Consider the following 15,582-nt stretch of genomic DNA (forward strand, 5'->3'; position numbering starts at 1 on the left):
TCTCATGGCACACCAACAAACAAAAGTGTCACAAAAAGTGGATACATTAATTACTGTATTTACTTCCTGCCATCTAATAGAAGACCATTCATTCGTTCTGTCTGTCACTATGCCTCACTGGCATAAATAGATGAACAAAGATACATTATTTATTGTAAATATATATATTTGAGCAATTAAGTACACAAGTATATACAGTAAATGAACAGGTCATTTAAATAGACATTCTTCCATTTTATGATCAGTGATCAGTTATCGTTTTTTTCAACTCGCTGTTCGGTGATCGGCCCCAAAAATCCTGATCGTGTAAAGCCTAGTGACGAGTGTCTTAATAATGGTGAGCAGTTTTACTTTTTTCATTTGTCATTTTAATACCTGCAAAGTGTGGCGCAGGAAGACAATTATGTTTACGTGGTTCGAGAAAAAGCACAATTTCCTCCATCCATCCATCCATCCATTTTCTGAGCCGCTTCTCCTCACTAGGGTCGTGGGCGTGCTGGAGCCTATGCCAGCTGTCATCGGGCAGGAGGCGGGATACACCCTGAACTGGTTGCCAGCCAATCGCAGACAATTTCATTAATTTTAGTTTTTTTAAGTCAGTCAACCAGCATCACAGAACATAGTCTTGACTTCACTTATGTATAGATCATATTTAGATAAAGATCTAGAAGATTATATCCAGGAGAGCGGTGTGCACCTGGATTACAAACCTGTTGTAATACGGTGTTATCCACAGATCCACTTTTTCAGTGCCAATAGTAATACCTAAACCTGATTACATTTTTAATCTTTTGACCCTTGTGTCACCTTCTATGCTGTGTGAAGTGTATCAATGCTTATCAGCAGCTAGCTGCTTCTGCACCGTATATTGCCATCATGAAAGTTTGATCTGGCTTTATTTTCAAACTTTAACTAGTCCTTCAACATGGATTTACAGCTGCTTTCCAGTTAATAAGATTGCTACCGTTTCAATTTATTTTCCACGCTGTGTCTAAGAAGCTAAGGCAGATCAGCATTTTTAGTTTTTTTTTCCCCCAGAGATGGTTTGTGGACTGAAGTATCAGGCTGTGCTTGGCAGATGTTGCCCGCCTGCTTCACAATTTGAGCTTGGTCGGCTTGACAGCTGCTGACCGCAATTTTAAAAAAGACATGCTCTATTAGAGCCCGCGACACTGACCCGAAACATAAGCCAGTGGATCAGGCAAGGAAAAAATCAGTAAAGCAATGTCAGTTCTGTAGGCGACATCTCGTTTAGAGCGCTTCAGTACAAACTGCTGTTAGTTCATTTGCATATGTTGTATTACATTTTCTACCCTGTCCAGTTGGATCCCCCTATTTATTTAATTTTATCCTCCATTGTGTGGAAGTAAAACAAGCTCAGAAAAGAACATTAAAATGTGTGTGTGTGTGTGTGTGTTTGGAGGGGCGTTAAAAAAAGAAGAAAAAACAACAACTACCCACTCACACTCTTATTTTCTTGCTGTCTTTGCAGTTGCAAACCAAGCACCAAGACTGAGCCTGAGGTTCTGGTACCGCCACTGCTTTAAATCCTCTAGCTTTCCGACTTGTGCACCCACTCACAGTAATTTCTTCTGAAAAGCACCCCCTTGACCATCTGTCTACTTTTTGAAAGCATCTTTGGCTACCCTTTCATTTCCGCCGCAATCCTACCTCTTTCCACCCACCTGAGCAATCCCTTTGTCTCCCCAGAGATCAAAATCACAAAAAAGCTCAAAGGCCACACTGTCCAAAACAAAAACCTTCTAGTTTTTTACTATTCTATTTTTCATTGAAAAATGTTCACTACATTCATCACTATTTCTATGTTGTTTTTTTTATTCATTTATATTTTCTTTTTTTTTTTCTTCTTTTTTTTTAACTTGATATGCACCCGCTGCAGTAGACTGCAGAATGATATGCAACATGCATGAATAGAGCCTGTAAAGTAACATTTGGTTACATTATTAATTTATCTATCAATATAGGAATAGTATCAGTAAACAGTAAAAAAGAGTGACCATTCAATTACACATTGAGTACTTTTACTGTCTCTCAGCTTGCAGTAGTAGACTTACATACTACCACCGACATTTTTCTAAGAATTTTAACTTTTTCTTTGCTGCACCGTCAGTTCATTTGAACCCAAAAGAAAAAGTGCAAAACTTGCAAACGTCGATAACAACATATTTCAACATTTATTCACAAAATCCTTGAAGACCTGTTGTAATGTCTCTGCAATTAACCCATCACTAAAATGATTGGTCACTTGCTTCAAATGCTTGTTTTTGTAAGCGAACATGCAACGAGAGGCTAATAAACAAGTAAGAAGTTATCGACAATTGCAAACCAACACCTGATGCTAATATTATTCAGAAAAGAAATCTAACACACTCCATCTAATGTTCATTTGAATACAAATGTTTATAAAGAAAAGCAAGAATGAAAGCAATCAATTAAGCATCTTGGCGAGAGGCTAATAAATGAAATATTACAAGGAGTCATAAAGCACTGATAAATGTTACATGATCCCGCCATAAAATAACAACATACTACAGGCATTAACTCATTCCATTCATTTACAAGTGATATTTGACTTCAAAAGCCGTCAATGGCAGTGAATGAGTTACAGGTTGTCTCATTTCTCCTCCCCTTCTTGCCATGTCTTTCGAAAATTGTGCATGTAATGGTTTTTACCTTATCCTCCCCATCCTTACGATACATGTACAGTAACTGCATTTCCCGTCATTCCCACAGACCGACACACCCCACCCTCAGCCTGTATCTCTTATACAGTAGGTGACTCCACAAGGAGGTGACTCCTCTAGGGGGCACAAATTCCGCACAAAGATGTCAATGATTGAAAACCATTTCATGTAGCATTTTTAGCATTTCAAAATGCCACGCTGTGCAGCCTCACAAAATATCCGCCCCTGTCCCTAGCTGTGTATCTTCTAATGTTAGAAGATAAGATAAAATAAGATAAGATTACCTTTATGTGTCCCCACAATGTGTAAATAGTAGGAGTATATAGATCAAAATCAAAATCATCAAGTTGTATACAACTCCATCCATGTAGCGTTCCACCACTCCATCCTCACTGGCTCCATGTAACAAAAACAAGGGAGCGAGTGCCAGGTCTTTTTTATGACCTTCCCCCGTGAGTGTTATATGCCCCATGTAATGTAACAGTGCCTCGCACAATGGTGTGTAGATACTACTTACCATGACCAGAGGGGCCAGTCCTACAAAGTCTCTCCGAGTGGTGTAGATCCGCATCTGGCCCACATCCCTGACGTTCCCCGGCTGGTCCAGTCTCCAGGAGATTGTGTGGGTCTCAACCAACTCTGAGACATCTTTTGGCACAAAGTCCAACTGGAGAACTTCAACAAGACCCCTGTTGAAGAGAGTTAACATTAAAATTGTTGTTATACAGGCGCATCTCAACAAATTAGAATATCGTACATTTATTTCAGTGATTCAATTAAAAGACTGCAACTTTTACAGTGCATATAATAAGTCTAAACACCCCTTAATCATAGACATTTTAAATAGCGGCAAGTGTGTGCTGACTCATTTAAGATCAGTTTTAGTGTGTTTGACTGATTCTGAACTCTGCCACTTCACAGTTATAAAAGTGTGTACACTTTTGTGGAACCAAATTCCGTTTATTTTTCCTTCCGCTCTTGCAAAGATTAAAAAAAAAAAAAAAAAGATCCAGTGAGTTGTACATGTTGTAGGTCACAATAATGGTGGAAAACGTTTTTTATTGATATCTGTTGGTCTCATTTTTATATCACAAAACCCTGGCACTTGAACATGGTCGGTAGACTTTTTATATCCACTGTATATCATATAGATTCATTAAACATAATGGAAAATATTTTTCACAAGACCAATTCCTACCTGATCTCAATCTTAAAAACAGTTGGGGCTCTTCCTAATGTAATATTCTAATTTCTCATTTCGGTGAAGTTTGGGTTTTCTTAGCTATAATCATTGAAATTATTTTTTAAAAATTCAATCATAATCATAATCACAATCATAATATTTCACTGTGTGTTGGAAATCCATGAGTTTCACTCTAGCTACTAAAATAAAATGAGTTTTCCATTATATCGTGTATATTATATTTATATTGAAATGTGCTTTCACATTAGACTGTTCAAAGCTGGACAAATATATTTGTTATTGTGGTAATTAAAACCCAGGATATAATTGTGCAATTAGGATTTTGAAAGGTGGTACTCATAATTATAAAGCTGCAAGGTGCTTCATTAGATTCATAGGACTATTTAATCTCATTAACTAGCAATCAACAACAACCTGGCATTAATATTACACACCATAGCCATGATCTTCAAATTTTAAATCTGTATTCATTTCAATATGTTACTAATCTGTAATGCTTAGCAAAATTTTTGCAGTATAAGTTCTTCATAAAATTTGAGTCATCATAAATTGGGGCACAATAACCCTATGACCTAACAGAATGAGGACATTGTTATCTTTGGGTTCAATAGAAAAAAGATAACAAAAACAAAAATATTAGTTAGCTCCAAGCACTGCTGTGCCACCGCATCACAAGAGCCCACACACCTGAGACCTGTCTTGTTTTCCTCAACATTTAAAATGCAGGGGAAAACATTGAAACAAGGTCTGCACTCTTCTGTTTACTCGGTTGAGAGATGAGAAAATATTGCAAATAAAAGAACTGGAAATGACTGAGGAAAAACAAACTTCGGCGCGAGCAAGAGTGCCATTAAAACAAATAAATCCTACATCTGGGAATGAGGTGAGTGTGAAGAGCGATGATTTAGTAAGCTGGTCTGGCCGCTTTAATGCCGAAAAAAGTAGGCATCGGGATGGAAACAGTGAAATTGAAACACTCCTTGAACTGAAATTTAAGGTGACAAAAATTCTCTGCGTGGTCACAAATTGGGATTTTAGTTGCAAAAATAGACACCAAACTAACTTAGTAGTTTATGTAGTTTATGTAGCCACTTCTTTTTGGGCCTCGGCTCCAGTCCCAAACCATGTACACTCATTTAAATTCAACACAAAAGTGTAGGAGCTCGAAATATTTTCTGTTCATCTCCTCGCTGACTTTGTTTCGCCTCTCTACAGTATAGTGAGTCACACTGTCTTCTTGTCAGCACACATTACATTATTTTGTTTTAGTCCAACACCTGAATATTTCACTTTTTGAAAGCCATGTGAACTAGTGGTTCGTACGTCTGCCTCAGAGTTCTGAGGTGTGCGGCTTTGAGTCTTGACTTTGAGGTTCCTTACAAGTATATTACTATAGCTTCCTTCCACAATCCCAAAAACATGCATGTTAGGTTCATTGAAGACTAAATTGCCCATAGGTGTGAATGTGAGTGTCAATGGTTGTTTGTCTTTGTGATTGGCTAGCAACCGGTCGGGGGTGAAACCTGCCTCTTGCCCAAAGGTCAGCTGGGATAGACTCCAGTTTAATCATGACCCTAAAACAGGCAGTGTAGAAAATGGATGAATGGATATTTTGCAGAACAACACTTTCACTTTAAACATCACTGTAACCCTTAGCTTTACAGATGCCATATCTGCTGTGAAAGCGATGTTTGTTGTGGTAATGATGTCGTGACATGTGTTGGTATCAGTCATAGTAAAGGTCTTTTTTTTTTCCCAAATGGACCATGCACCCTGTGATCAAGTTGGTGTTGTAGTGTATTAAAGTAGAGGGGACTATTTGAGGAAATATGTTGTCAGAACTTTGATGAAGTGTGTAGTTTAAACTCTTTCTTAAATCACTGAAATGCAAAGCTTTATACTGTAATATTCTGTTTTTTCTTTGGAATACAGAGTATGGATCGGATCAATGGAGGAAAGGTAGATTAAAAGAAAGTAAATAGGATTTGAAATGGTTTCAGTGTAGACTCCAGCATCACAACAAATGTGAAAAAATTAAAGAGGGTCAGAATATCTTTACATGAAAGCACATGAAAAACACCCCCCAAAAAAGCAAAGTAAATATTATACAAATATTGATGAGAAAGAAATATAAATTATTCAATAGCATAATAACAACACATACTATATCTGACAACCAACTGAAATAAAAATGTTTTTTTCTTCACCCCAAAGCATATGAGTACACTGTACAGACATCCATCCATCCCTTTTCAATAGCACTTGTCCTTATTAGGTGTGCTGGTTAACTGGAGCCCACCCCAGATGACTTTGGGCGAGGGGCGGGATACACCCTGGACTGGTAACCAGTCAATTACAGAGCACACATAGAGTCAGATGCACTAACCACTAGCTTCCATGCTGCCTCGGTCCAGACATTAAAATATTAGTTATATTTGTAACCGACTTTTAACATCACTGCCAACGTGTTGTGCAAAAATAACACAAAACTGTAAATCTGCTGGTGTTGATGGATGAGGTTAAACAAGTCAACATCTGTGACGGTTTTAGCACAGCTCCAGTGAAATATGTTTGACAGAAGCGCTGCTCTTAGCATTTCACATTCATCACTAAGACCACGTCCATATGTGCTAAGGCGTTTTATTATGGTTATATATTTTTTCTTAAATTATTGAAACCGACTGAGGTAGATTTAGCTCATTTGTTGAAACTATTCAGACTGTCTGTGTGGGATTGAGAAAGATAAACATAGGGGTTTTACCTCTTTCCTAGAAATCCCTCTATTGGGGGGGATGTTAAACCCTTCGTCATATCACTTCAGAGTCAAGTGTGTGTGTGTGAAAGGATGGGAGGGAGGGTTGTCCTGCTGAGACCGGTACACAGGACACAAGTTGGAATATCTCTCCTTTCTAATCTCCCCTTCTGAACGTGCAAGCCCTTAAGCCTGGATAACGGAGCTGTGATTATGGATGATTACGGATAAGTGGGTCGGGCGGTCGGTCGATGGATCTGCCTGGGCGGGAGATTGCTGGGCGGAGAAGGGATGCTGGTGTGTGCCAGCAAATGAAACATTTGGTGCCGATGTGAAAATATAGTTGGACTAAAATAATCATTAACCATAAAACTAATGAAATTAGAGGCACTTGAGCAACACGTTCTGATGCATTTTAGACGCTGAACTGTGAGGGTAACGGTGTGATCAAAATCATGCCATTGATTTTAAAGAGATGGCTAAATCAGTAATTACCTGTCAACGTGTAAACGATAAACAAACCCCGAACCTCAAAACTGTGAAGCAGAAGTGCCAACCGCTATAGGCCACCATTCTGCCGCAATCCCGTCATCCATCCATCTTCTTCCGCTTATCCATGGTCGCGTAGCAGCCAAAGCAGGGAAGCCGAAACCCCAGCCACTTTGTCCAGCTCTTCAAAAGGCAACAAATGTCACTATTGTTCGACAAAACAGACACGTGACAAAAGCAACGGCGGACGAAGGAGCAGAAAACATTCAGTGGCGGAAGGACGATACTGATAAAGAAAATGTTGGCTCTGGTTGCACAAAATCCTTGAAAATGCATCATGACGAGCCCTACACGCAGGCCCATATTGACTTCCGTAAACACACGGAGCCCTGTGTTTGTTCGCATGTGCAATGTGATGCCCTGTTTTTGTGGGCGTGCATGTCACTACACGGATTCATTCCGTCCACATGAGAAGTCGCATTTGTTTTAGAAATCTGAAACCTCATCTGGTTCCTCTCGATGCAGAAGATAACCAAGCTTCTCCCACTATCTCTAAGGGAGAGCACGGACACCCTGCAGAGGAAACTCATTTCGGCTGCTTGTATCACTGCAGACGATGTACCAATCCACCTGTCGATCTCCCTCTCTATTATTTCCTCACTCATGAACAAGACCCCAAGATATTTGAAATCCCCCACTCAGGGCAGGATCTCTTCCTCAGACCGGGGAGGGCACTCCACCCTTTTCCGACCGAGTACTACGGCCTCAGATTCGGAGATGCTGATTCTCATCGCAACCGCTTCACACTCGGCTGCGAACCGCTCCAGCGAGAGTTGAAGTTTGCAACTTGATGAAGCTAACGGAAACATGTGATCTACAAAGAGCAAAAGCAGAGACGCAATGCTGAGGCCACCAAACCGGACACCCGCAACGCCTCCGCTGCACCTAGAAATTCTATCAAGAAAAGTTATGAAGAGAATCAGTGACAAAGGGCAGCTTTGGTAGAGTCCAACCCTCACTGGAATCCAACTTACTGATGCTGGTTGTACAGCCTGTACCGAGGGTTGTCATTGTGCAGTGATGATAACCATAAAATCGTAACTCGAACAACGCAAGAAAGCGTCCGGCTGCTCAGTAAAACATGAGCAATCCAATTCATTAATTTGAATCAATTACATTCACAAATGAATGTTACCAGGCAGATAACGTGAAAATGCACTTTTTAGCAGTGCAGCTGAATTTTTTTCTCTTGAAATGTGTTTTTTTTTTAAGTCACTGATGGTGTAGTGGTACATTCGCCCGATTTCAGTGCAGGTGTCGTGGGTTCAGTCCCCACTCAGTGACAATGTTGTGATTGTGAGAGTAAATGGTTGTTTGTCTCTATCCAATATGTGCCCTGTGACTGACTGGCAGCCCGTCCAAATTGTAGTCTGCCTTTTGCCCAAAGACAGCTGGGATAGGCTCCAGCACCCTGCAACCCTGAACAGTAGAAGTGGTGGGGAAACTGGACGGATGTTCTTTTTACAACCCACATTACTTCCATTTATACCTACAAAAGACTGCAAACAGCTTCATATTTCCTCTCCTCTACGTACCTGTCAGTCATCTTCAATGGATCTGTAATTTATGGTTTAGTTTCATTTTATTCTGTGTTTAACGCCTCTTTTGAAATTTCTGGCAGTTTGTGGTGTTGAATATTTATGATTGTAAAAGTTTGAGGCGGGAATTAATCCATTTGCATTGTATCTTGTTGGAGGGGGAAAAAACAGTGTTCAATTTTAGAGGAGTACTTTTTATCTTAATGTTGGAAAACCATATGCCTTTGTACTCGTAAAATGTATTGTATGTAGTTATAACCTCATATAATCCTTTTTTTAGTGTGAGGGGAATCATTTTGCCGTGAGACAAAGCAAAGTGTCTGTAGTTGGGGTGCACCAGTTGCATGAGGCAGATGATAACTGCCTGTTCATGTGTGTATACTGTATATGACTTCGCTCAAGGAGAAATAAGCAAAGATTTCTCAGCGCCATCAGGTGCATTTAAATGTCTCCTTGCATGCAAGTTTTGTATCTCTTATTATTCTCAGTGCTTGTCCTATGGCTTTCCTACTAAAGGATTGACATATTTCCCTTAACACTTAAACAGTAACACCTGCGATGCTAACTTGATGAATGTATGTGCCAAACACTAATAGAAATTGTTTGAGACATACTGTCGTCTGATCGTGCACTGCACAAACCTTAACACGAACTGTACAGTATATGTGACGTAATCCAAATGTTGTGCACTGACCTCTTTGCTGTGCCTGCAACCTTCTTCTGGCAAACAACAGAGACAGTGTTGGGGATGATGACTCTGCCGGGCTCTGCCTTGACGTCCCACAGCATCGAGGCACTGGGCCGCACGGCGCTGAACGACAATCCTGGATTGACTGTCCCCCTACAGTAAACACATACACCAACATGAAACACATACTTATTACTTATCAGACCTGACACCCACTTATCGCTGTCAGGTCTGATGGAACTCAATTTCTGCAAAGACATCTGGTGTTGGTGGTATAGGACACATGGAGTTGGTGGACGGTAGTGTGTGTACAGAATTCTAAGTTTGTTCGGGTATGAGTTTTTAATGACAAGTGGGTAGCGACAAACAAGTACACACATGTAAGTGCCCTGGTAACAATAGCCAGTACCTGTGTGTTATAAGAGTGTTTTACACAACGTGAAGTTGTGAAAGATGCTGTATAGCAATCGCAAAATTCGTGGCCTAATAAATAATGATAATAAATTAAATGAAAAATGTGCAGTCACATGAAGCCTCTTTAACATTTCTGCTTGCCCCCTCAGGTGCAGTATGTATTCCTAAAACCGGCCGGCCCTGTACTTACTATCAAATGTTCGTCTGTAGTTCACTTAGCATTCATCCTGGCATCTTTAACACGCCCAGAAAAAAGCGTAAGTAGTATTTTTTTTGTTTTGTTTTGTTTTCTTTTTTTTTCATATTGCGTGATGTAACTTACTTACTTAATAGTAGTTGTTGCTTGTTATTTACATGGTGGCTTCTACCAGTCGTGCCGCTAAAAAGGGCAAGGAGTTTCCTCGTTTGCAGACACAGACAGAGAGGTTTGACAATAATGAAATGAGACCGTGTGCAGCCACTCGCATGACTCAATGCCAATCGGCTAACTGCTAAGTCATGTTGTTGCGCAACACCACCACACTAGTCTTCTGTAATATTGTTCATCTCTTTTTCAGACTTTTGTGTAGCATGCTGCTGTCACACTTTGTCAAAATAATGGTGAGAGGTTCCACAGCACTGTGACATAAACAGTTTCCTGTTTGGCTTTGAGTCATGAGCGTGGCTGTCAGTCTCATTTCTTTAACGTTGCACCTCACATGCTGAAAGGAGACGGTTTTGCTGACCAGCCATCATTTCGTGTATGTAACAGTGGTGCACGAAAGTTAATATTTCAGCCAAACTGATCCAAAACAAAATCATTTGTCAAGCGTGAAAAGATATATTTGGTATTTGGTTCTTTGTTTCTTTCATTTGTTCTTGAATTCTTTGGGATCGTGGCATGATAAAGTTCTTTGAGATTTTGTGGCTTACTTCTCTTTGTCTGACAAGTATTATTTCAGTGATTTCTTGATTCAACAAATCTAGCGGTAATTAGGCCTTGGTGTGGCCAGTGAACTTGGACGCAGCTTTCCAAGAACTGTGGTTAATCGCAGTTAACTCATTATTGAACAGAGGAGTGCAGTTACTTTTTCCACATAGGACCAGTTAGGTTTGGTTTTATTTGCCGTGTTTTATCAATCATGTTGTGCTGAATGTGGCGAGAAACCAACAAACAGACGAGTCGCAAGCTGCGGGCAGACTGAGAATTAGCATTAATTAGCATTCATTTCTGTTGGCCTCAGGAGAAGTAGGAGTTAATCAGATTCAGGCACATGATGCGGCACTGACAACACTGATGATGACTAATGTGAATGGAAGCAGCCCGGGGGGGTTCAACAGACACCTAAGTTTATAAAGCAATCAAGCTTCTGTCTGGCTGTTAAATCACAGCAGCCCTGATGCATTATGGGACTAGATCATAGAACAGGGCTTTTGAGCCGAAGTCCGAGCCAAAGTTAAAATGTGTGGAGTCACATGTCATTTGTCTCCGAAAACAAGCCAATTTTCTCATGGCGGGGTCACAGTGCTTTGGGGGCACTTCCAACAAGGCAACCATGCTCAAAAATTAAATACACATCATTGATTTCAAAGAAAGGAATGCTTTAATCTATTAATAAAATGTATCAGATACTGATGAGCAACATATGCTCACATAGGCCCCACCCTGTACAATAAAAAAAAAAAAAGAGGATATGAAAACATGTGATAAAAAAAAAGCAAAGGGGCACATCAAAGGTATGCCAAAAGGTGCCCTCCATGTTGCGCCGCCTCTGCGTTAGGGTTGTAGGTGAGCCTAACCCATCTGACTTTAGGCAGGTGGCTGGATACACCGTGTGATGTTTTTTTTTTTTTTGGTGAGGGGTGGGGGGGTTGTACATTTTTGAGCATAAAAAAAGTGACTGCATTTGTATTTCTTGTTCTCAAAATGAAAACAGTAACATTCAAATAGAGTGTACTCGCTAATGGACATACAGAATACGGCCATCCAAAAACACAAATGAATCAAGTAGTATTAAGCAGAACAATCAATTAGTGGAGAGGTTGGCTCAAGGTCACTATAAATTGACAGACAAACTACAGAAAGTAAGCACTGAAATGGACCTACAAACGTTGACATCAGATCAATTTATGGATCAATATCCATTGCGGGCCACAGGGAAAAGCTCTTGAAAAATGAAATATCCAATATATACAGTATATACTGCTTTAAGCCAACATATCAAGCATACAGAACACTAATAAATTAAAGACTACAATTATTATTGAATTATTTTTTTTATCAGATGATAAATGTAAAGAAATATAATTTGTTTTGTAATCTTAATGAGAGGTGGCACAGTGACTCAGCATCTGTGAATCACCAAAGTTTTGCGACTTCCCCAAAACTTGTCAGACTCTTTAACTTTTCTAATGTGATGGCCCAAAGGAGTGTGAGAAGGTATATACAGCGAGCAAGCCTTCGCCACTGTTTTATTGGATTAAAATAATGGCTTGAAGTCTGCTTGTCTAGTTGTCAACTGGAGCTCATAAAAGGTATTTTGAGGATTTTTTTTTTTTGAAGTTAGTATTTTCCCACTTCCACTTTGTTCACTTCCATTTGAAATGTTTAATCATGACCCTTTGACATTTTTGCAAAAGAAAAAGAAAATAATCCTGATTTCATTTACCGTGAGGAATTTGACAGTGTCCTCTGCCTTGCCTGCTCCCCTAATCATTTAAGAGATTCGGTGGTATTGTTTTCCCGCATTCTTTGATGCCAAATACTTGATGCTATAAACAATTGTAATGTGGCTTGTCTCTGTAATGTAAAGTACCTCAGGGGTCAAAATGGTTCAATAACAGAACGCATTGAAGGGCCATGGCCGCCCCCGGGGTGCTAGCAACACACGTTATTGTAAGGCTTATAGAAACATTGCAAAAAAAAAAAAAACTCTGGTAGCTGTTCCTCTAGCATTATAGGTCACGAAAATAGGTGATTTGGGGTCACCATGCCAATGACAGAATTTGTAGGATTATTTGTACCATCCAAATGATAGTCAAATTAAAAAAAAAAAAATTCTAAACCTATGCTAACAAAGTGATTGCTCTCCAATCAGATGTACAGTAGATAAGGTAAGCGTCTGGTGACAGTGTTAAAAATATACACCGAGTGTACACAACACAGACTGCAGTGCCTAACAGGTGGCTATACACATGCATAAAATCGCACATATAACACGCGCACAAATGCATCCGCTTAATCCTCACAGTCGCCTGAAATCATGATTCATTTTCAATCAGGGCCACAGATAATCTGGCCAAGTCCTGCTGGAGAGGACTCAATCTTGGGCCAAAGACATGAAGTAGAGCAGGGATTTCTCCCAGGACCTATCAATCACTTTGCCAAGCTCCTCAGAGCGAGCCTTCAGTCGGACTCAAGTGCGGGACTTTGGGCCAATCTCATTCTGGATGTGGCACTAGGTCAGGCACGCAAGGACTTGAAAGCACTGACTCGAACGGAGGAACTTCACTTGTACGGTCAATAAGTAGGATTTCCGGGGAGGGATTTCAGGTGAAGAGGATAAAAATCCAAATAGTTACAGACAAAAAAGGCAGATTTTGGTTTGGGAGGTCAGTGTCGCTTCGCCGACCTGCATCAGGTCACTGGGTCAGTGTGTTTGTGTTGGGTCAGCCTGATCCACGAGCCGTTCAGTGGGACTGATACAAGTGCAGGTTTAACTTGGTTTCCCATGGATTAATACACATATCTTCGCATGCCTCTCCATTTTCCTGCAGATTATGTTCAGTGTGTTTGCAACGTGATATCACGGATTAGATTATATATAGATACAGATGAGTGAAGAGAAAAAGCAGCAACGCATGATGCGAAGCATTTTAATTAGAGATCCGCAAGTCTACTCATTGATGTGCATCAGGAGGCAGTCAGAAGAAACTTTGAACAGCTTGCGCTTTGTTTTTATTCTATATTACCTTCCTTTTACTCAAAGGGTGAGGAAAGATGTTTGTTTTCGTGCTCCGTGAAACAAGATACATTATTCATGGAGTCAAATACCCAGTGAAATTGCTCGGATCTTGGCGGGATGTCGAGATATGAAAACCAGTGAATGAAAACCAGTGAATCATTTGCCAATTATGTCCCTTCTTATGGAAGAGTGCTCTCCAGAACTCCCCCCCCCCCACTAACTGAGACGTTAGACAGGATCAAACATGTCAGTAATTTATGAAGGCGGTGTAACTGGCAGGCAGCGGCAAGCATGGTGGCACTCGTGTCAAGCCCCATCAACATTTAAATGCCTTAAGTAAGCATTTAAATGCATGGAGTCGATCCCTCATGATGATGCTCACATCCGCCGTATCTCCTGGTGATTCAATCTGATTTCTTTTCTGCTGCCAGTGACAATCGGCTCTTATCTGACTTGGACAAAAACAGTCTTTTGCCTCATTGTTTTGATTTTGATTGAAGTTATTTAAGTATCTTTGTGTAGTATTGTTTTTTTACTCTGTGTATGTTTTGTTGCATGCATCACACCATAAAGAATCATTTCATACATTTGTAGGCAAGGCAGAAATCAACCCTCATGTTCTTAAGTCTTTACACACTAAGCTATTGTCCCTGTTTTGTTTTCTTTTTAGTATCAATGCATCAGTTTTTATATACCGCTTATCCTCAGTGCATGTGCACTTGCGGCGAATGTACAGTGCTGTGAAAAAGTATTTGCCTCCTCAAATTCTTATTTGGGGCTGCAAAATTATTTGGAGTATGAGAAAGCCCTCAAAACTTTCTGGGGGCTTTCGCACCACATGCTGGGGCTCTTAAAACCCCACAACACAAAAAAGTCAAAACAAAAAGGAGATCAAATATGCTCTTACCTAAGTGTGAAACTCTCCAATGTAGAGGTACTTGCCAAGAAGACATAAAAAGTCACAATATTATCAGTCTTCAGGGGCTTGGAGGAAGTCTGGATGACCAAGACACCCCCTAACCTTAGACGAAAAAAGGTTGGATTTCCAGGTGGCGTTTTAAGCAGGTTAACACTTCCTATTCTTCTCATGGGTGTTCCGGACTCTTCCTTGACCCCCGCTCTCCCAACTCCAACTCGTTGCAGACTATCCTGTGGCGTACACTGGCCTGTCTGGTCCATCCGACTTTGGAAGTAGACCTCCACAAGATTGCCCTGAAGCCCCTTTACGGCTTCTGTTCGCCCGGTCTCTTTGCTGGAGCTGCCGGGTCGAGTGGACGAGCTGAACCAGGCCGGTTCAGGCTTTAGCTCCGCCACGCAGAACCTACCCGGAGATACCAGGCATGCCCCACGGACCTCCCTCGTTCCCCAGAAGGCGTAAGCTGTCACACAATGAGCTCCATCCGCCATCTTTTCTTGAGCGCCATCACCTTCGCGAGGCATGTGGAAGAGGATCTTGACGGCCGGGGACGAGGATCGCACCTGGCGGCCTAAAATGAGAGGCACAATCCTACGGCCGCTGAGGAGCAACTCTGGTGGAATGGGGGCATCCACACTGAGTGGACCATATGAGGCATTAAGAACTGGCTGGAGTAAACCTGGGCTTGGATCAGTGATGAAGAATGTCTGTGTGTGAGCCTTCAGGCTGGAGTTCCTCTGAGAACTGTCCTGCCTCAGAACCATATGATCAACATTGAGGACGTGAAATCTGACTGCAGGATAAACAGGTGGCGGGGTAGACGTCTCGGTACCTTTTGGAATCTGCTGGCTTTCAACATCTGTGGGAGGAAG

At 40.9% G+C, this 15,582-nt stretch overlaps 1 protein-coding gene across 2 annotated transcripts in view; it reads right to left on the reverse strand.

Annotated features, from left to right (window-relative positions):
• si:dkey-1d7.3 (transmembrane protein 132D) overlaps positions 1 to 15,582 on the reverse strand; it is a 33,546-nt gene that overhangs the window by 16,188 nt on the left and 1,776 nt on the right. For both annotated transcript variants that reach the window (XR_009769909.1, XM_061698409.1), the window contains exons 2-4: positions 14,702 to 15,569; positions 9,443 to 9,589; positions 3,223 to 3,394 (exon numbers count right to left, since the gene is read on the reverse strand). Coding sequence is in view for 1 of the 2 variants with exons in the window: in XM_061698409.1 (XP_061554393.1) it covers positions 3,223 to 3,394; positions 9,443 to 9,589; positions 14,702 to 15,569 (1,187 nt within the window). In the remaining variant the exon portion in view is untranslated. The remainder of the gene's footprint in view (positions 1 to 3,222; positions 3,395 to 9,442; positions 9,590 to 14,701; positions 15,570 to 15,582) is intronic.

This window comes from Phycodurus eques, chromosome 15 (assembly GCF_024500275.1).
Source record: "Phycodurus eques isolate BA_2022a chromosome 15, UOR_Pequ_1.1, whole genome shotgun sequence".
Lineage (NCBI taxonomy): Eukaryota > Metazoa > Chordata > Actinopteri > Syngnathiformes > Syngnathidae > Phycodurus > Phycodurus eques.